Source organism: Herpailurus yagouaroundi, unplaced genomic scaffold, assembly GCF_014898765.1.
Source record: "Herpailurus yagouaroundi ecotype Mexico unplaced genomic scaffold, PumYag 184, whole genome shotgun sequence".
NCBI lineage: Eukaryota > Metazoa > Chordata > Mammalia > Carnivora > Felidae > Herpailurus > Herpailurus yagouaroundi.
Genome location: NW_024412415.1, coordinates 39,338,177 through 39,360,253, shown reverse-complemented (window position 1 = coordinate 39,360,253; position 22,077 = coordinate 39,338,177). Strand labels below are relative to the sequence as shown.

The 22,077-nt window shown below is 42.6% G+C and overlaps 1 protein-coding gene across 3 annotated transcripts in view; it reads left to right on the top strand.

Moving 5' to 3' along the window:
- Positions 1 to 22,077, top strand: part of SIN3A (SIN3 transcription regulator family member A) — a 75,006-nt gene that overhangs the window by 32,575 nt on the left and 20,354 nt on the right. For all 3 annotated transcript variants that reach the window (XM_040493304.1, XM_040493303.1, XM_040493305.1), the window contains 11 exons: positions 666 to 818; positions 960 to 1,118; positions 2,860 to 2,949; positions 5,827 to 5,945; positions 6,498 to 6,708; positions 7,001 to 7,117; positions 10,110 to 10,348; positions 11,921 to 12,104; positions 13,495 to 14,068; positions 16,610 to 16,779; positions 20,497 to 20,670. In XM_040493304.1, coding sequence (XP_040349238.1) covers positions 666 to 818; positions 960 to 1,118; positions 2,860 to 2,949; positions 5,827 to 5,945; positions 6,498 to 6,708; positions 7,001 to 7,117; positions 10,110 to 10,348; positions 11,921 to 12,104; positions 13,495 to 14,068; positions 16,610 to 16,779; positions 20,497 to 20,670 — 2,190 coding nt within the window. The remainder of the gene's footprint in view (positions 1 to 665; positions 819 to 959; positions 1,119 to 2,859; positions 2,950 to 5,826; positions 5,946 to 6,497; positions 6,709 to 7,000; positions 7,118 to 10,109; positions 10,349 to 11,920; positions 12,105 to 13,494; positions 14,069 to 16,609; positions 16,780 to 20,496; positions 20,671 to 22,077) is intronic.

Genomic DNA, 22,077 nt, shown 5'->3' with positions numbered 1-22,077 from the left:
TAGTTCATCTGCAGTAGGAGACATTTCTCTAAGGTTTTGTGTTTTATTGGTTGGTAGTGGTCCCCTGAGCATTCACATATACTGTCCTAGTTTTTTTGTTTTTTTAAGTTTATTTATGTATTTAAGTAATCTCTTCACTCAGCATGGGGATCAAACTCATGACCCTGAGATCAAGAGTTGCATGCTCTTCTGATCTAGCCAGCCAGGTGCCCTGTCCTAGATTTTGTTTTTGTTTTTTTTTTTTTAAGTTTTTTTTTATTTGTTTTGAGATAGATGGAGGGGAAAGCGGCAGAGAGAGGGAGAGAGAGAATCCCAAGCAGCCTCCCCACTGTCAGCACAGAGCTCCATGCAGGGCTCAAACCCATGAACCATGAGATCATGACCTGAGCTGAAATCAAGAGTCACACACTTAACTGACTGAGCTACCCAGGTGCCCCGCCCCCGTTGTAGTTTAAAAAAATTGTCAGTCACCACCTTCTACTCATTTCTCAACTTAAAAGCTTGCAGTTAAAACAGTGCTAAGAACATAGACTTTTTTCTTAACTACAGCCCAAGTAGATAACATACAGAGCTCCTCTCAGACATCCCAGAAAGTGTGTAAAGGGGAGTCATTCGAAACAGTGGCCCTCTAATATGGTATCTTCCTATTTGCAATTTCCTGTCAGAAAGAGCAGCGAAATGCCAAGGAAGCTGGAGGAAACTACACTCCAGCATTGACCGAGCAGGAGGTGTATGCCCAGGTGGCTCGTCTTTTTAAAAATCAGGAAGATCTGTTGTCAGAGTTTGGACAGTTCCTACCAGATGCCAACAGCTCTGTGGTAAGTTTTATTTAGAAAGAACTGTACTATTTAGAATTATCATCTTAAATAAGTTAGGAAGCTGGAAATAGGAGGGGACTTCCTCTAAATGATATACTTGCTTTGGGAAGAGAATTAATCTCTTTCATCTGTCTTAATTAGCTTTTAAGCAAAACCACAGCTGAGAAGGTTGATTCTGTGAGAAATGACCATGGAGGCACTGTGAAGAAGCCCCAGCTGAACAACAAGCCACAGAGGCCCAACCAGAATGGCTGCCAGATCCGAAGGCACTCTGGAACGGGAGCCACCCCTCCGGTGAAGGTGAGAAAGGGTGGCACCTGTGCATTTTGACTTCTGGGAGAAGTTTTCATGGACAAGTATTCGAGGGTTGATCTTATCCTAAGTGTGTTGAAAGTTGGATCCTGGAAACTCAGTGAGTTGGTATATGTCACAGAAACTTGATGCAAAGCTTCTTATCTGGCTTTGCAAAAGAATGTTAGAGTATCACTAATTGCACAGATTACTTTTTGGGTTTTTAGTATTTTCTCTTTTCTTTGCTATTCGCTGTCATGTCTCTTTTTGTTTGCTGCCAGAAGTTTGAGACTTACACTGATTTTTCCCTTCTGATTTGATCTTCAGCCTGCCTTGTGCTGAGAAGGATGGTTATTAAGCTTGATAATTGTTTCACAACTAAGACAGTGATCTCTAAGTCCTCCTGTGAGTAAAGTATCTATACATTGTGAGATCTCTTTGGTTGAGACACCCAGCCTGCCCAGGATTCTTTGTTGGGTTGCCAGATCTTATCTGTATCATCCTAATCTCTAAGGCAGGACCTTTGGGCTATAGCAGAGGGAGATCTTAAACTTCTGTTAGTGACCTGTCATACAATGCTTCTTGTTACAGTAAATGCTGATGGTCTGCCTGCAGAGAGCTAAGCCTGCTCCCTTCCTCTCGGATGTAGTGCAGCTGTGCTGGGGAGAGAGTTAGGTGTATGTACTGGATGTTGCTTCAGTGATTTCTAAAGCAGTATGTAATGTGGAAGAGATGGCCATGTCTGCAGGATCTAAAGAATAAAAAGCTAGTGGAATTTTTAACAGTACAAAGTGGTGAACAAGCAGATGCCTACAAGGACTAGCAACGTTAGGTGTTGCTCACACTTTAGAAGGACTGTTTTTTAGTGCTTGTAATGGCTTTTCCTTTTGAAGGCAAGTTGAATGTAGTAATAGTTTATATTCACTTGAGGAAAGAGTGTTGGTTATATGGGTAACCAGAATCAGGTTGGCAGTTAAGCCCCACTCTTGCGTTGGTCTCCTCCCACACTTGATTACCCTCAGGTGGAAACACTAGAAAGAGGGATTAGAATTCCCTACCTGTTTTCTCCTTAGGCATTGTAAGCAACTTTGGCTCTTGAGAGGGTGTACTCTGAGGTGATCAGGGTAAGTGTGCATACTTTCTCCCAAAGTTTGTACATTTCTTCACAGGTAGTTGAGAGATGGCTTTTGAAAAGTGAATTCTTGCTGACAGTTATGTCATGGCTTGTTTATTCCCTTTGAAGAGGCAATGTTAAATTGGTCTGAGTGGATATTGCTGACAAGATAGTCATTCCTTCGCTTAGGGAAATAAACTGTGCTTTTTTTCAGGGATCTTTAAATTGAACTATAATTAAAGGTTAAAGATTGATTTCTATCTAGGTCTGGCATTGTGCTCTAACTCTTTGCCTCCACAGCTAGGGAGATGAGGTAGTGGCACTGGATTCCAAATAAAGTTACTTTTGGCTAATGGAAAAAGTAAGGATATTCTGTTATCACAGTAATGCTGAGACCATTTGTAGAGAGAATATCTGTGAATCTCTGGGGGGGAAAAAAAAACCTGACAGGCAAACCGAGATAGAGAAGATGGGTGGAAATCTTTTGGGGGTATAAAGCGAGTGAGTGATTTGAATTCTCTCATTTGTTGCAAATTATTCATCAGCAGTGGTCAGTGATGGACCCATTGAACACAGATGAAAATCAGACTCTGAGAACTCTGAATCTTACGTATTTGTATTTTTTCTTTTTTGCAGAAGAAACCTAAACTGCTCAGCCTAAAGGATTCTTCTATGGCAGATGCCAGTAAACATGGTGTAGGAACCGAGTCGTTATTTTTTGATAAGGTAATTGTTGAATTATATTTAATATTGGTTATTAATGCCACAAGCAAATTACCCTGTCCTCAAGAGGATTTTGTTTTGAGTTGCATCAAGCTGATGAAGACTTTCTGCTTATTAACATAGTTTCTAAGTTGTAGGTCCTTTCAGACTACTGGAACCATTAGCACAGCTGAGAAATAGTAGCATTGTCTGTGTTACTTTTGTGAAGTAGTTTACAGCACTTTACATGGTGGAAGATGCTTTTGAAAAATACATGAGGTTACTCATGGGACGCCTGTGTGGCTGAGTTGGTTAAGTGTCCAACTTCAGCTCAGGTCATGGTCTCGCAGTTCCTGAGTTCGAGCCTCATATCAGGCTGTCTCCTGTCAGCACAGAGCCCGCTTCAGATTTTCTGCTCCTCCCCTGCTAGTGGGCGCGCTCGCTCTCTCTCAAAAATAAATAAGCATTAAAAAAAAAAAAAGAGAGAAAGAAAGAAAGAAAAGAAAGAAAGAAAAATGCATGATGTTACTCTTGGAAGATGTTTGGAGCTCCTGTTGTAGACGTCCAGGTCTGTACCAGTTGTCGAGGACTTAAGATGACTTATAATCTTCTCATTGCTTGTGGTACTTATTTGCAGTATCGAATATAGGGTTTGTGGGAATTCTGATTTGTTGTCAAAGTTCCCCGGGTGATCCTGATAAGCTGCCAGGGTTGAGCTTACTGGTGTCAACCGTGTTGTGTGGTGTATTAGTTTGACTTCCTCCTGTGTCTGACTTCCTCCTTGGAGTCAACTTGATGATTAGCGGGCTGTTTTTATCAAGGTAATTGGCAACTGTCAGACTTCTCACTGGCAGGAGCCAGCCTGGATTGGTCTGGTACAGATTTACCCTGTCTTGCACCTTTGGGTTTTTGCAAAAGGGCAGGTGTTTTAGCATCCCCATGATTGGTGCCTCCTGATCTCTCCTGCTGTGCCTGTGTGAGCTGTCCTGTCTGACAGCCAAGTCCCTGGCTCTGACTTGAGCAATTTCTGAGGGCTGCCTGGGCACTTGGTACTTCTAAGGGAAATTTGGAAGTCCAGGTCACAACCATTACATGACAATGAAAGAGTAGAGGGTAGGGTGTGAATAAGTTAATTTTTTCATGAGTGATGTCAGTTTTTTGTTTTTTGTATTTTTAAAAAAAATTTTTGGAGCACTTATTTCTTAGAGATATATACTGATATACAGTTGACCGTTAAACACTGTGGATTGAAAATCTGAGTATAACTTGTGACTCCCCCAAAATTTCCTTTTGACCAGAAAAGCCTTACCAATAATGTAAATCATGGGTTAATACATATTTTTTATGCTGTGTGTATGATATGCTAATAATAAGGTAGAGAAATTACTTAAAATCATAAGAAAGGGAACATACATTTACAGTACTGTATTATCAAAATATGCATATAAATGGACCGGTGCAGTTCAAACCCATGTTGTTCAAGGGTCAGCTGTACAGATGAAGTGTCTGAAATTTGCTTTAATTTTTTTTTTTTTTTTAATGTTCATTTTTGAGAGAGAAAACGTGCACGCAAGCTGGGAAGGGGCAGAGAGAGAGAGGGAGGGAGACACAGAATCCGAATCAGGCTTCAGGCTCTGAGCTTTCAGCATAGAGCCTGGTGGGGCTAGAACTCATGAACTGTGAGATCATGACCTGAGCCGAAGTTGGATGCTTAACCAACTCAGCCACCCAGGCACCCCTAAAATTGCTTTAAAATTCATTGGTGGGGAAAATGGTTATTGATGAAATAGAATTTACTTTATATTGATCATTGAGGCTAGGTAAGTACAGGGGGTTCATTAGACTATTCTGTCTACTTTTGTGCATGTTTAAAGGCTAATAAAAAGTTAAAAGTAAGTGAATCTGGTGTATAGTACAAGAAATACGGTTCTCTTTCATCTTTGGCTTTGAAAATGCATATGCCATATAATGTCTACTGACAAATCGTTATAAAAATATACAGGAGCCTGAAGAAGAGGTTGTTGCTAAACTACTTGGTTTGGTGAGGGTCTGTTTGCAGTCCTCACTAAAGTACCACAGTGCTAAATATTCACTTTTGGAATTGAAACTCCAAATTGCTCATCTAGTCAGGCTGGTTTTACTGTGTGTATACCATTGAACGTTTTTAGGTTTTCGGATGTTGAAGTGTTCAGCATAGTAGGTGGAGGAAGGGAAAGGATCAGCTCAGAGGACAGACGTGTCTTATTTAGAAAATCATTATTCGAGATTACCAGAGTTTAAAAACAGTACTGACAAAGATTCTCGCCATAAACATCTGTTAGGAGCAGTGGCAAAAACTTGGGTAACTCTGATATGGTTGGAGAATCAAGCATATAAGTAGATAAATGTACTATATACTCTAGGATCTTGATTAAAAATTTTTTATTATAGAAAATTTTAAACGTGTGAAATTAAGGAGAGGAGTAAGATGTACCCATCATCCAGCTTCAGCAGTTTCCACCTCCTAGCCAGTGTACTTGTTTCATATGTACTCTAACCTACCCTGGGTTATTTGGAGACAAATCCCAGATATTATATTATTTCATACATAAATATTTTACCAAGTTTCCTTTTTTAAAAAATATTATTTATTTATTTTTTTGAGAGAGAAAGAGTGTGTGAGCAGGGGAAGGGAACAGAGAGAGGGAGAGAGAGAGAATCTCAAGCTGGCTCTGAGCTGTCAGCACAGAGCCTGACTCAGGGCTCGATCCCATGACCCTGGTATCATGACCTGAATCAAGATCAAGTGTCAGATGCTCAGCCAAGTCACCCAGACACCCCCAAATTTCCCCAATCTTCTAAAAGCAATCCAGGATCTCCTAATTCCCCATTAAACTGTTTCTCTTCTGGTGTCTCCATAAGGTCCGAAAGGCTCTGCGGAGTGCTGAGGCCTATGAAAATTTCCTGCGCTGTCTTGTTATCTTTAACCAGGAGGTGATCTCTCGGGCTGAGCTTGTCCAGTTAGTCTCTCCTTTCCTGGGGTAAGTGGAGAGAGGGGCTTAGCCCTGATGTGTGGTATGGAGGTGAGGGTATATGATAGGCAAAAATAATTTGATCACAATGGGTCTGTTGACTCATATAATGTCAGAGTCACAAGAATCCTTTGGGAGTTCTAGTTTAACTCTAGAGATGGAAAAATAGGGCATCGGCTAAGACTAGGGGGTCTCTTGATCCCCTGACCAATGTTGGATGTTTGTAGAGACCAGTCTCTTCCAGGGTTCTAGAATCTTGACTGTATTCGACAACCTAAGAATTATCTGAACATTAAAGTGGTCTTCTTGATTAGGAGAACAGCTGGGTATTGCTTAATTTCAGTGCAGCTCCTCCATCAGCACCCTAACTAGTCTTGGAATACTCGATAAGAAAAGGGGAAGCCAGATGCTCAGAAGCAGTGCTTCTTAGGCAGGAAATAATAATTGTCATTGGAATTTGTCCCTAGTAGCAGAATTCTGACCCAACACCAAATAGCCATACCTCAGGGTAACTACATCATGCTTCTAATTGCTCACCAGTTTTTGGTTTTGATTCTTCAGGAAATTCCCTGAATTGTTTAATTGGTTTAAAAACTTTCTGGGCTATAAGGAGTCTGTACATCTGGAAACCTTTCCAAAGGAACGAGCCACAGAGGGCATTGCCATGGAGATAGATTATGCCTCTTGTAAACGGTTGGGCTCCAGCTATCGGGCCCTACCAAAGAGTTACCAGCAGCCCAAGTGTACAGGACGGACTCCTCTCTGTAAAGAGGTAAGGCTTTCTCTGGAAAGGATCAGTCCTGACGACTCAGCTTCCTCCAGAGGGAGTGGTACCAGGGATCAAGAATTTATATAAATGAGGAAATCAAGATCCTTCTCTTTTTTCAGAAGAAATTGTTTTATACTTATATCCATATTTTCCATCTTTTGCAAACTTACTAGAGGTGAAAGTTGGCAATGTTGATGGTTTCTTCCATCCCCTAGAGTTGTGTCTTTTTGTTGAGAATGCTTAATCACCAGAAAGCTTTTAGGCTTGCCTTCAATTTCTCTTCCTTTACTCCAAGGTTTTAAATGATACGTGGGTTTCCTTCCCTTCCTGGTCTGAGGACTCCACCTTTGTTAGTTCCAAGAAAACCCAGTATGAAGAACATATCTATCGTTGTGAAGATGAACGCTTTGAGGTACAAGCTCCTTTATCATTTGGAGGTTGGGGAAATGGGAGGTGCTGAATGCTAAGCTATCTTAAATGTCTGTGAGGCTTGGCTTTTAAGATGGAAGAGCCAGAGGCTTGTATCCTTCAGTAGTAAATGCTTATTGTCGTATTTACCATGCTTTACAAGTTCGTCAAATATATTAGTAATGTTTTATGGCGAATGTGAGCTATCTAGGCCACTTTAACCTTTTGAGTAAAGTTATCCATTGATGGCTGTGTAATAATCCCTTGAATTTTTAACGGCCTTTTAAAAGTTACTGCGTTTTATAGGGTATCTAAAACAGTATCATTTAAGGCTGTCTGGGTTGTCGTAAAGAGGTTGAATTATTTATTTTGAAGTGTGTATTGTTATTCTTAGCAGGTATCTTGATACGGTTATTAGCAAAGCAGCTCTCCTGTGAGAACTGGAATTCTTCTCTCCTATCTATATCTGATTGATTTGGCTCCTTATGAAAGAAAGCAAATTAGGGCTTCATTTTAAAGTAGTTGGGAAGGGAAGAGCCCGAGTGAATAAGTGAGCTGATAGAGCCTCTGTACCAGCAAGTAGGAGTACTGAGAGTGTAAAAATGGCTAGTTCGCTGATCTCATCAATAGAAAAGGGACTGTTCATTGTGTTTAAAGAGGTAAAATGATGTGTATCCTATTTAATGCATTTATTACTTAAAAAGTGACTGTCTCTGCCTATTCATATAGATAGGAGATAGCTTGCTCTTTTTTAAAATCCATATGATTTCACTCTGCCGGCCATCCCTCTTCATGCTTGATTTAGCTGTTTCTGGCATATGTTGAATGAAGAGCCACATGTTGCTTGGCCTCTGGCAGGTGACTGGCCCCAGTGTTCACGAGGAGTTTCAACCTTTTGCATAAAGTGAAATCATGACAGATGCCATGGAAAGTTTTATCAGGCTGAAGAAAGCATTTCTTTGTTACCTGTGTTGAGTAAGGGTACATGATGAGTTAGAAAGCAGAGATTGGCATCTTCTTCTGACAGGGTGTTCCTATTCTCAAATGGTATGCCTGAAAAAGGCAACATCCTCATTTCCCATTTCTGATTATAGGCATGATGATGAAGGATTGGGGGCTAGTTTGATGGAGCATTCCTTTATACCTCAGGATACGTTAGTGATCGTGTAGTGTAGACAACCCCCAAAGTTCAGTGGCTTGAAAAAACAGATTTATTTCTTGATCATGCTACATTGCATTAATGTTTAGTAGGGGATCCTGCTCATCAGAATTACTTCAGGGAACTAGGCTGACCAAGTGCTACCATCTTGAATATTGCCAATCACTAGAGGGAAAAGAGCTCAGGAGGGTCTTGCTCAGAAGTAGCAAACACTGCTTCAATTTACCTGCCCATACTCATTTGCCAGAACTAGTTATATGGCCCTGTCTTTTCACAAGGGAGCCGGGAGGTTCAGTTCATCATTTGTCCATAATCAGAAGAGGGACCAGAAATTTTGTACAAAATTACTACCACAGGGGCGCCTGGGTGGCGCAGTCGGTTAAGCGTCCGACTTCAGCCAGGTCACGATCTCGCAGTCCGTGAGTTCGAGCCCCGCGTCGGGCTCTGGGCTGATGGCTCGGAGCCTGGAGCCTGTTTCCGATTCTGTGTCTCCCTCTCTCTCTGCCCCTCCCCCGTTCATGCTCTGTCTTTCTCTGTCCCAAAAATAAATAAACGTTGGAAAAAAAAAAAAAATTTTTTTTCAAAATTACTACCACACTCCCTAAACTAGAAAATTTAGGGAGTACTTCTATAGACATTTGGTCATAGGGCCCTAAGATTGCTCGTTTACTTCATTTTCTGTTTCTCATTTAGAGAATCTTGTGTTAAGCCTAGGAAAAAAGTTAGCTCAAAGGTTGCCAGTCCTATCCTTAACCAGGTCTGGCTAGGCCCTTGCCACAAAGTAAGTTCCAGGAATTCCGTTAGAATTTAGATGGTTACCTACAGATACAACATTGAAGTCCTTTTTAAAAAAATTTTGTGTAACATTTATTTTTGAGAGACAGAGACAGAGCACAAGTGGGGCAGGGCAGAGAGAGAGGGAGACACAGAATCCGAAGAAAGCTTCAGGCTCCGAGCTGTCAGCCTAGGGCCCGATGCAGGGCGCAAACATACAAACCATGAGACCTGAGCCAAAGCTGGAAGCTTCACCCAACTGAGCCACCCACGCGCCACCCTTCCCCTCCCCCCTTTTTAATGTTGACTTATCTTTGAGAGAAAGAAAGAGACAGAGCACAAGTCAGGGAGGGGAGAGAGAGAGGGAGACAGAATCCGAAGCAGGCTCCAGGCTCTGAGCTGTTAGCACAGAGCCCAGTGCGGGGCTCAAAGTCACAACCCACGGGATCACGACCTGAGCCAAAGTCAGATGCTCAACTGACTGAGCCACCCAGGTGCCCCAACATCGAAGTCCTTAAGGAATGATAGTCACTGCTCTTACTGGATGTAGAGCAAAGCTATTAAACATTTGAACCCTGAAAAACCTTACACCTAAGACTGATTTATCATCTTGAATGGTCTTCTGGAGATTGTTGTATTTTGTTTGTTTTGTTTTGTTTTATCATTTGTAACCGATCTTAGCAATCCAGGGAAGTTCAGAGGGATGGAAGTGTCGGTAAGGTTGCCCCCCTGTGTGATTCCTCTGGTCTGGGGTCAGTAGTCCTAAGGAAAGTGCACTGATGGTGTTAGAAGTAACAACTACCACCTATCTATCATTTGTTGCATGTTATGTGTCAGACCTTGCACTAAATCCTTTATGTGGATTGTACTGTTTAATCTAGAAAACCACCTTATGAGAGTAGGTGGTGTTATCCCTATTTTATTGGTAAGGAAATAGACTTTTGTGTGGCTGCTACAGCAGAGCTTAGGATTCACATCCAAGGAACTTGACTCCTTACTTCACACTCCTGACCGCTATTCTGTTCTGGTTTGGGTCTTGAGCACACTTTGTCTTTTGCTTTAGCTTGATGTAGTTTTAGAGACCAATCTGGCAACGATCCGGGTTCTGGAAGCAATTCAGAAGAAGCTCTCTCGCTTGTCTGCTGAGGAACAAGCCAAATTTCGCTTGGACAACACCCTTGGGGGCACGTCGGAAGTTATTCATCGAAAAGCACTCCAGAGGATATATGCTGATAAAGCAGCTGACATCATTGACGGTCTGAGGAAGAACCCCTCCATTGCTGTCCCAATTGTCCTTAAAAGGTAACTGACTGAATGTGCCCTTTGTGCTTTAGTGTGCTTGATGACAGATTCAGTGTCCCATTAAATAAGGCCCTCATTTTCGACCTGGGTATTATCCCATGAGATCTCCATATCTCCCCAACCCTGGTTGTTGGAAGTCAGGTGCAGCTTGGGATAGTGGAACTTCTGTGAGACCAGCAATAGAGAACAGACCTTGAAAGTCCATAGTGGAATGCTCTGTGTGTTTAAGGGAATATTTTGAAATACAGAAAAGGACAAAGAAAACAACCACCCACATTCCTGCCACTCAGTACTAACCATTTGTTAACACCTTTGTTTTTAGTAAGGAAAATCACTTCTTGTAAAATTTATATTTTATTTAAAAAGACTTACTAGCTCACCACTTTTTTTTTTTTTTTAAATGTTTATTTACTTTTGAGAGAGGGAGAGACAGAGTGCAAGCTAGGGAGGGGCAGAGAGAGAGAGGGAGACACAAAATCCGGAGCAGGCTCCAGGCTCTGAACTGTCAGCACGGAGCCTGACACGGGGCTCGAACTCACGAACCGTGAGATCATGTCCCTAACTGAAGTGGACGCTCAACCAACTGAGCCACCCAGGCGCCCCACTAGCTCACCACTTTTACCAAGAATGTCTTACTTTTTTTCTCCTGAAAAGCCTTCAGCCTCAAGTGTTGAGGGCTATTGTACTCACCTAGACCAGGCATCAAGGAGGAGGCCAGGGCCAGGGCTGAGCCCGGGCTCCTTCAAGTCCATGGCACTCTGGACCACAGTGTGAATCCCAGCTAACAGACGGGTCCTCTCTTAGTATCACCTGAAACAGTGGGAAGGGATTCTTGTCTGCTGCACAGTGTGCAAATGCCCAGATTTTATTGTGCCTCCCTAGCCCTCTCCTCAGGAGCCGGCCTAGGTGTTCCTCTTCTTGCCATGCCCATAGCATTTAACTTTTGGCTTTGAGATGTAGGGTATTCCTCTCTAATGCTGGTTTTGATTTTCTTCTCCTCTCTACTGGAGTGCTCGGATCAGTCGTTGCCATCAGAAATTCCCAGACCATGTGCAGAGGAGCTTTCCAGTGCAAATGCAAGTTCTCTGCTCTGCACTTCTGCATTTATGTTAGCATAGCAAATGTTTGCAGAAGTCCTATAGCTTATTTTAGCTGGCCAAGAAAGAGCACCCCCCCCCCTTTCAAGGGTATTCTATGGAATGCTGTTGAGAAATAAATTCTAGGTAAGATTTCTGAGTTTGGGACAAATTACTTCTTCAAAATAAGTCCTGGATGAGTAATTTCCTCGTGTAACAGTTCAAGCCTGGTTTGAATAACAATATAACAATTTGAATAACAATATCCCAAGTTGCCAATAATTATGACAGACCTATTGTATCTTCTGACTTTTGAAATAAAGTAAGTCTGTCATATTTCTCACCTCGAAACCCTTAGAGAGTAGGTCTCGTTATCTCTGTTTTACCGGTAAGAAAACAGAGTCTAGTAGAGCAGAGCCAGGATTCAAAGCCAAAGAGTTTAAGTCTCTCCCTTATAATTCCCATGTCTGGTTGTTTCTCCCCCCTCACCCCCCAGGTTGAAGATGAAAGAGGAAGAATGGCGGGAAGCTCAGAGAGGCTTTAACAAGGTGTGGAGAGAGCAGAATGAGAAGTACTACTTGAAGTCTCTGGACCACCAGGGCATCAACTTTAAACAGAATGACACCAAGGTCCTGAGGTCTAAGAGTTTACTCAACGAGATTGAGAGTATCTATGATGAGGTGAGCTGGAGGTTTCTACATCTGTGAGAGCATGGCTTTGATTCCTGGAAATTACATTTGTTACATGAAAGTGAGACCCTCCAAGACATGTTGATTCTTGCTTCGTAGCTGTCACAGACTTCTCTGTTCCTGATTTTGCCATTTAATTAATTCATTCATTCGTTCATTTTTGAGAAGGAGTGAGAGCGGGGAGGGGCAGAGGGAGAAGAGAGAGAATCTTAAGCAGGTTCCATGCCCGGCGGAGCCCAGTTCAGGGCTCAGTCTCACAACTGTTGAGATCATGACCTGAGCCAAGGTCGAGAGCCAAGACGCTTAAGTGACTGAGCCACCCAGGTGCCCCTTGATTCTGTCATTTTAAATCTAAGCCTCACCTTTATGACTAAGTGGCTTTACTGGTTTCCCAGTTTAACATCCTGACTTCAGTCTGTGCCTGCCACCTCCCTCTTCCACTTGTCTTCCTGTCTCTCTCCCTCCAAGTGATACCTTGTCTTCATTCATGTAACCCTTCTCAACTTTCCACAGGTGAAACACTGAGCCTTAATCCCCAGACGCTTTCTAATCCGTGTTTACTCAGCATACTTACCAGGAGTGTATATAGTACTGGGAGCCAGGATACAGAGATGATTAAGAAATTAATCCTGCTTTCTTGGAGCTTACAGTCATGGGGGATGGATAGAAACATAAATACAGTGTGATTGAGCATTCCTAAAAGTTGTATGATCTTGAATTTTAAAAAAACATTATGAACATGTTAAAGTACATGAAAAGGGGTAAAGAGTGGTAAAACGAGCTCTTAAATTAGCACCCCTGTTAGGTGCCTGCGTGGCTCAGTCGGTTGAGCATCTGACTTTGGTTTGGGTCATGATCTCACAGCTGGTGAGCTAAAGCCCCACGTCAGGCTCTGTGCTGACAGCTCCGAGCCTGGAGCCTGCTTCAGATTCTGTGTCTCCTCTCTTTCTGCCCTCCCCCACTCACATTCTGTCTCTCTCTGTCTCTTAAAAATAAATAAGCATTTTAAAAAATTAAAAAAAAAAAAAAAAGCATCCCTGTTTTGCCAGTTTTATCACATCTGTCACCTTCCACACTCCCACCCCAGATTGTAGACCTCTAGTCCTAGACCTCATGTTGTATCCTCCATATCCATAAACACTACTACAGAATTTTAAAAGATGGTCCCAGTTTTGTCCCATTGTCCCAGTAAGTCTTCGCAGTCTAGAAGATACCAATACCTTGGTGTCAGACCACATCTCTCACCTTATCTTTCTGTTTCTGGAAGTGTCCGGTTGGAAAAGAACAGACACTGTGGTTGATAACGGCATGTACTGCTGGCACAGTCGCACAGCTCTGTTGACTGTTGTTGTGGTAATACTTTGCATCTCTCTCCTGTCAGAGGCAGGAGCAGGCTACAGAAGAAAATGCCGGTGTACCTGTCGGCCCACACCTCTCGCTTGCCTATGAAGACAAACAGATCCTGGAAGATGCCGCTGCTTTGATTATCCACCATGTGAAGAGGCAGACGGGCATTCAAAAGGAGGACAAGTATAAAATCAAGCAAATCATGCATCATTTCATTCCAGATCTGCTCTTTGCTCAGAGAGGTGATCTCTCGGATGTGGAGGAAGAGGAAGAAGAAGAGATGGATGTAGATGAAGCCACAGGGGCAGCTAAGAAGCACAATGGTGTTGGGGGCAGTCCCCCTAAGTCTAAGCTACTGTTTAGTAACACAGCAGCTCAGAAGTTAAGAGGGATGGATGAAGTATACAACCTCTTCTATGTTAATAACAACTGGTATATCTTTATGCGACTGCACCAGATTCTCTGCTTGCGGCTGCTGCGGATTTGTTCCCAAGCTGAAAGACAAATTGAAGAAGAAAACCGAGAGAGAGAGTGGGAACGGGAAGTGTTGGGCATAAAGCGAGACAAGAGTGACAGTCCTGCTATCCAGTTGCGTCTCAAAGAACCTAGTGAGTGCTTAGACTGTTGGTTTCTGGATGGTGTGAGGGGTTGGGGGCCTCAGAGCCAAATTAGATTTGGGATCGCTTTCTTTTATACATACAGCCTCAGAGCCTGACCAGGGTTCAGATCCTAGGTCTGCAATTTACTGGTCGTGTGACCTTACTTCAACTCCCCTTACCTGTTTACCTGTAAAATGGAGGCACTCCTTAATACCTTGTGGAGTTGTTGGGAGAATCGGGGAGAATATGCAAAGCACCCTCTGCAGGGCTTGGATCACGGATGCTCTCAGTGGTTCCTACTGTGGACACCTGGGCAGGGGGTGTCAGTTGCCATCAGTTTCCCAAATGGCAGCTCTCTGGGGTATTGCAGAATGTTTTAAAGGACAGGGTGGGACTAAAACGTCACAGTCGGTTCTGCTGCATGACGGAACATAAATTCCTAGTTGTTCGTGCCTGAGCCAGATGTGAATTTTCTCAGATATGTTTGGGCTAGACTTCTCTTTAGCCAGTAGGGTTCATGGCTCATTCCTAATGAATAGAAATACTTTATGGAAAGGAGATTGGAAGTCAAGAGATGGTGTGAGGCAGCAGACCATGAAGAACAGGAGTGCAGTTAGAGATCACAGGAAAAGGAAAATAAACATGGGCTAAGGAAGCCTCCGTGTGCTTTACGGAATTCTCTGTTGCCTGCTTCTAGATAACTGTCCTGTTCGTAATTAGGTTCTTGAGCTGTAAGCCAAAAACTTTTCCGTGGAGCTTTTCTTCTGTGCCCTTGAAGAAATAGCCAGTTTGTGGAATGAATTATCTTTAAGACTTTTTTTAATGTTTATTTTTGAGAGAGAGAAGAGTGCACAAGTGGGGGAGAGGCAGGGAGAGAGGGGGACAGAGGATCCAAAGTGGGCTCCGTGCTGACAGCAGAGAGCCTGTTGTGGGGCTTGAATTCACGAACCGTGAGATCGTGACCTGAGCCGAAGTCCGACGCTTAACCGACTGAGCCACACAGGCTCTTTTTTTTTTAAGACTTTTTTTTTTTAATGGAGTGAATTATCTTAAATTTTTTTTAGCTGTTGCTGATGTAAGTAGCCCATGTGTGGCCCTAACTTTCTGTTGAAGAGCTCATAGAGATATTAATTTTAAAAGCCTTTGTCTGGATTAATCCTAGCTTGAGAGAGATTGCTTTTGGACCTCAGTGTGGTGAATTCCATCTGCTTGGGTAGAAATGAGAAAGCAAATGGCCTAATCCTGGCTTGACCACTGACTTAACCTGGTTTGAAGCTTACATTGTGTCTTGAGTGGTAACGCCAAGCCTCACACTGATCGTAGCTTGTGGGCACAAGTGTTGCCTGTGCCCCTAGCTTTATTCTGGCATAAAAGCACCTGCACAGCAGTAGCACAGCCTGTGCCTGTGCTGTGGGTCTGAACAAGGTGATATTCTGTGATGAAAGTCTAGCCAGTTGCTTCTTTTCAACAGTTAATTGTTCTGTTTTGCAAGGTCTTCAGTGAGCCATCACACTTCAGATAAATGGGGAAGGATTTAGGTTTTTGCTCTGCGCCTGTTTTCTCTGTATAAACTTTACAAATGGGGAACCAGATGTCAGTGACAAAGAGTTCTTGTGAATTTTTTTTCATTCTAGTGAACTTTTTGTTGAAGTGCAACATATGTACAGGAAAATCTACAAACCCAAATTGAATAGCAAATTTTTACAAAGTGAACACACCTGTGTAACCAGCACCTGGGTCAGGAAACAACATAACCGATACCCCAGTGGCCCCCTCATGCCACTGTCTTGATTGCTAGCACTGGAGATCAGTAAATGGGTCTTAAACAAGCTAAAGGCAGAGTACTTTCATGCTTCCTTTTGTACTCCGCAAGTTGCCAAATGTCTCTGTGACAACTGATAAGATTCCAGCTGCTGGTTGAAGTGATTCATGTGCAGCAAGTACAGATCATTTAATGCAATTTGTGAAGTACAACGTTGGGAATCCATTTTTAAACAAAAGGACTTTGACAAATGCAGATTACTTCATTATTCATAGGGGATTTAATTTGCACTTCTATTTTTCTGTTCCCGAGAGGTTTCCCAGGACTTGAGTGTGGCGCTGTCTGCCTTTTCTCATCTGCACTTGATGCTTCATTGAAATAGCTTTATGAGCAAGTGACCCGTGTGAGGAATGCTCTGTGCAGGCCGGGAGAGTAGGTTTCTCTCTCAGAAGGAGAGCCAACAACTGTTGAAGAAACTTCTTCCCTGGGATATTCTGCTCTCCTGAGGCAGAGCCCAGTCGTACTGTAATTTAGTGTCTTTCTAGCATGGACAGAGTGTCAGAGCCCCTGTTAAAGTTGCAGGGTCACTGTCCTCTGATAGCCAGCGCTGGCCATTGTAGCCACCTGTCAGATCTCATCTCTGCCTGCAGCAGATTGAGAGGGTATGTCTGAATACCTAGGGTTCGTTCTTTCAAATGCTCTTTAGGCCAGCTGTGGGATTTGCCTTGCCCTCTCTCCCAATCTTTTCGTAGCAGGGTAAGGCCTCACCTCTCCCATCTCTCCCACAGTGGATGTTGATGTAGAAGATTATTACCCAGCTTTCCTGGACATGGTGCGGAGCCTGCTAGATGGCAACATAGACTCGTCACAGTACGAAGATTCGCTGAGAGAGATGTTCACCATTCACGCCTACATTGCCTTCACCATGGACAAACTAATCCAGAGCATTGTCAGACAGGTGAGGGCACGGTGGAGGCTAGGTTTGGTGAGGGAAGAAGTCCTTACCTAAAGATGGATGAGGCAAAGAGGAAAGGCAAGATTTCGGTTGGAATTAAAAGGGCAGTTTGCGCATGTAATGATGTTTACAAATGTCTGGTTCTCTAGAGGAAAGGGGGAGGTTAATGTGATTACGGATCTCTCGTGTTAGCAGAGTGGGAGTACTTCAGCCGCTAAATTGACTCCTTCGCTTTGCTCAGTATGCCCTCACAGTTGAATGAGTCTACAGCAGACCCGATGTTTTGCCCTGTTCTCACTGCCTGCCTATAGAGTGAGTGTTGGTACTGGCCCGGCTCTTACCTTGGCTCCCAGTGGGGGGCTCTCAGTGGGTAACTCTTGCTCATCTGTAGGTGTTGGTTTAATTCTGTGTACTTTCCTCCTTTTAAGATTTAAAGTTCCTTTTGTGGGAAGGGTTTCATACAACATCTTCTATAATACTGTGTCCACCTCACTATCTGAGGTTCCATTTGAGTTGAATTTGTGGTTGGTTTTGTGGTTTGTTCCTGTGGCACCCTGGAACTTTGTAAATATGTTGTTCTTCACAGCAGTGATAATTTTATAGCAATTGGGTAGTCAGGTTTCCACTCTTTTGGCTTAAGGTCTGCATTGTGAAGGGCTCAGAATCTGTTGTTGGTGCACTACTTTCTTTAAAGTGAAAACTTGTACAAAGAACATTCTGGAGTCCTCACTGCCACTGTGGGGAGGGCGGGGTGGAAAGCTTGTGTGGCTCGGTACTTTCTTGGAGTGAAATGTGGAATCCTTTGCAAAGTACCCATGCCTTTGCCTTGACGTCGGAAGGACATGTTGGAAAGGTTCTGCACCCTTTCGCAGGATCTGCTCAGGGTCAAGGAAGAACACTTCACGTAACTGAATCTTGGCATCTTCAGGAAGGTTGTCAGGTATACAGGTTTTTTCCTGAAAGTCAAAGATGTTAATAGGCCTTCCCATAAGGAGTCTGTATGGTGACTGAGCGAAATCATTACATGGGTGCCAACAGCTCTGGTCCTAATTTTGAGAGACTGATCTTTGTTAACACCTTCTGAACGTATGTAAAATAAAGCCTCCAGTTGTCATGTGCTTCTGCTGCTGCGTATTGCTGCTACGGCTGGAAGTAAGGTCTCCCACACTGCCAGCACAGCAATTTTAGAAATCCAGGAAAATTAACTTTTTATAAATCCGAGCTTGGTTTTTGAAACAGTAGATATAATTAATCCATACATTAGAAGCACCTGGTTGCAATTTTGAGTCAGTAACACATAATGTCTAATCTTTTTAAGAAACAGGTTTTGTCCAGATACCCAAATCCAGTGTTTTTAAAACATATGTTCATGCTTCTCATCTTAACTCCTCAGTTGGAGGCATATCTTCTCTCATTCTCCCCATCTTGTTTGATGTTCTCCCAGAGATTATTCCTGACTGGAGGCAGAACATATATTTCAAGGTCAGGCCATACATTTATCTTTTCCAGACTACAGTTGATGCTTGAACAACAGGGCTTTGAATTTGAACTGCGCTGGTCCACTTCCATGCAGATTGTTTTCAATAAACACAGCATAATACTGTAAATGCATTTTCTCTTCCTTATGATTTTCTTAATAATACTTTTTCTCTAACTTACTTTTTTGTAAAGATGTGTATAATACATCTAACAAAAAATACTTGTTTATTAACTATTTAGGTTATTGGTAAGGCTTATTGGTCACTAGTAGACTATTAGTAGTTAGGTTTGGGGGGAGTCAGAAGTTATATGTGGATTTTCCACTGCATGGAGGGTTGGTGCCCCTAACCCTCACGTTGTTCAAGGATCTACTATGGTTTAATAGGGATTTGTCTGAACACAACAGGTGGTCTCACAGATAGCTAGTAGAGAACTCAGAAAATGGCCAATGTAGGGATTGGGCTGGGAATCTTTTTTTTTTTTTCTTCTCTCCTGCATGCCTTCTTTCTGAACATCTACTTCATTCTCATGCTTTTCTCTGCAAATAGATATTTGGCCACGTACTCAAGGCTTCTCCAGCTCCCCTGGAGCTTTGGCTTGCTATGCCAGTGCCTCTGGCCCTAGCATTGACCTTTCCATGTAGATGCTCCTCTGTAAAATGTCTACCAAACATGTTCATTGTGTCATTTCAAATTAGCAGGAGAGAGAATCTGAGCAACCTAGCTTGGGAGTGTAAGCTGTCCAGTTGTCCCTGATTTTATAGGTCTGCCCTTTCCAAAAGCTCTAGGAGGGGCCAAATATCCAAGAAGAGGGTGTGAATAGGGAGTCAGTGAGTTTACTTTAGTAAGAAGGTCTTGAGCGGAAGTGTCTACGTGGTATGCACCATGCTTTAGATACACTTTTATTACACTGCTTTTTCCCCCTCTACCTGCCCCCTTAAACACTATATCTTAAGCTGCTCTCTCTGTTATCAGGTTATCATAGACATTATTTTAATGGTCACATTAGAATCCATTGTCTGGGCTAATTGTAATTCAGCCATCTCCAGTTGCTGGCCTTTCAACCACTGTCAAATCAGTCACCCTTCTGACCTTGCGCTGTGTCCATTTATCTACAAATACACATACTTGTCACTTAAGACTTTTTTAAATGTTAAAAATAAGTAGTTGTCATAGTTACTAGTGCTTCAAAAAGGATGTATCTTCCTAAAAATAGAATGGCTTAGTGGTTTTTGAGAATTTTAAAGTAAAATAGACAAAATGATAGTGCAGTTAACATCTTGCTTTTCTCTGCTTGTAGGTTTTTCACATTCTCTGGCATTTTTATGGGTAAAGTTTCATTTGAGGGGAATTTTTATTTCACAATAGAAAGATCATCATGACCTATGAGAATGGAAACTCTGAAAGGTTCAATTTTCTAGTCATTAGATAGTTTAAGAATGTAATCACAATAATTACCAGTAATCACTCATGATTGACCTGTGTTGAAATGGAGTTAATTAATCGTGTTTACAATTTAAGGACTGTATTTTTTATCAGTTGTAGAAGCAGAAGTAACGTATTAGAATATCAGCATAAGGGTTAGGAATCTTGAATATTAGTCCTAACTGTGCTCCTTCAACTGAGTGCCCTTGGGTAATTGATTCAGCAACCAATTCTCAACTACCTAATGAGTTTCCGACTTTGTGCTAGGGCTGGGAACATATAGACAGGGGTCTAGCTTTCATGGTTTACCAAGGCCCCTGACCTCACCTTGGCACACAGTGAGTTTTCTCATCTAAAATGGACATTTGTCTCCACTGTAACTGGGTGTTCCTCTTCAGCCTGCTCCCCGGGCTGGTTGCATAGAGCAAATGAGAATGTGCGTGAAACCAAGTTGTAAACCGTAAAGAAGCACCATAAAAACAGAAAGCCATGAGATTTCTCTTTCATGTAACAATTTTTTTTTATTTTTACATTTCCTTAGAACTTTAAATAAGCAGCATATTAACATGAACTGCCTATGCTTTTGCTTTTAAATACATAGAAAAGCTTTTTTCATGGCCCAGTGTTACTCTTGAAGGTTTAGGCTTAGTTATTCTCCAAGAATATAAAATACTGGTTCTGTGTGATTAATTTTCTAAAATTACCAACCAGAAGTCTTTTTAAGCTGACTGACTGGAACCATCAGAGGAAGGTTGACTGTATGACAAGGAGAAATATTTTCTTGGTTCACTGACAGCTTGCCTTTGCTTGATTTCAGCTGCAGCACATTGTGAGTGACGAGATCTGTGTACAGGTGACTGACCTTTACCTGGCAGAAAACAATAATGGGGCCACAGGAGGCCAGCTGAACACACAGACCTCCAGGAGTCTCCTGGAGTCAACGTATCAGCGGAAGGCTGAACAACTCATGTCAGATGAGAATTGCTTTAAGGTGAGAGTTACTCATGGAGTCAAGGACCATGCTGGTGACAGCAGACATTGTTGGAACTGTCTCCACCAGAAATAAAAGCCATGCCAGGGTACTTTGATCCAGTGATTCTACTCCTAGAACTCCTTAGAGTTCCTATGAGCTCACTGGAGGGAATTTAAAAAAAAAAAAAAAAAAAAAAAAAATGAAGGTAAAGTCTCCCTTGGATAGTCTGTTACTTCCCTACCTTAAAAAAAAAAAATTAGTTGGGGGTGCCTGGGTGGCCCAGTCAGTTAAGCATCCAACTCTAATTTTTTTTTTTTAATGTTTATTTATTTTTTGAGAGAGAGAGGGAGACGCAAAATCCAAACAGGCTCCAGGCTCTGAGCTGTCAGCACAGAGCCCAATCCGGGTCTCAAACTCAGAAACCACGAGATGATGACCTGAGCCAAAGTCGGGTGCTTAATCAACTGAGCCACCCCGGCGCCCCATCCAACTCTTGATTTCAGCTCAGGTCCTGATCTCAGGGTCATGAGTTCAAACCCCACATTGGGCTCCAACCTGGGAGTGAAGCCTACTCAAAAACAAAACAAAACAAAACAAAAACATTAGTTGCTGTGTGTGATTTTTACAGTTTTGTATTCTGCGTTTTTCTCTTGTGAATATTTTTTCATAGTATAATGCTTTGTAAATATTATCATATTCTGTTTAAAAATGTTAACACAGTGGCGCCTGGGTGGTTTAGTTGGTTTAACCATCTGACTATTCGTTTCATCTCAGGTCATGATCTCACAGTTTCGTGAGTTTGAGCCCCACATCGGGCTCTGTGCTGATGGTGCGGAGCCTGGTTGGGATTCTCTGTCTCCCTTCTCTCTGCCCATCCCCAGTTCGTGCTGTCTCTGTCTCTCTCAAAATAAATAAATAAACCTTAAAAAAAATAAATAAAAAATAAAAATGTTATGGGGCGCCTGGGTGGCGCAGTCGGTTAAGCGTCCGACTTCAGCCAGGTCACGATCTCGCAGTCCGTGAGTTCGAGCCCCGCGTCGGGCTCTGGGCTGATGGCTCAGAGCCTGGAGCCTGTTTCCCATTCTGTGTCTCCCTCTCTCTCTGCCCCTCCCCCGTTCATGCTCTGTCTCTCTCTATCCCAAAAATAAATAAACGTTGAAAAAAAAAATAAAAATGTTAATACAAAGGGGCGCCTGGCTGGCTCAGTCTGAAAACCATGTAGCTCTTAATGTTTGTTTATTTTTTATAGAGAGTGTGCGAACAGGGGAGGGCAGAGAGAGAGGAAGACACAGAATCTGAAGTAGGCTCCAGGCTCTGAGCTTTCTGCACAGAGCTGTACTCGGCTTTGAACTCAAGAATCACGAGATCATGACCTGAGCCGAAGTTGGAAACTTAACCGACTGAGCCACCCAGGCTCCTCAGAGC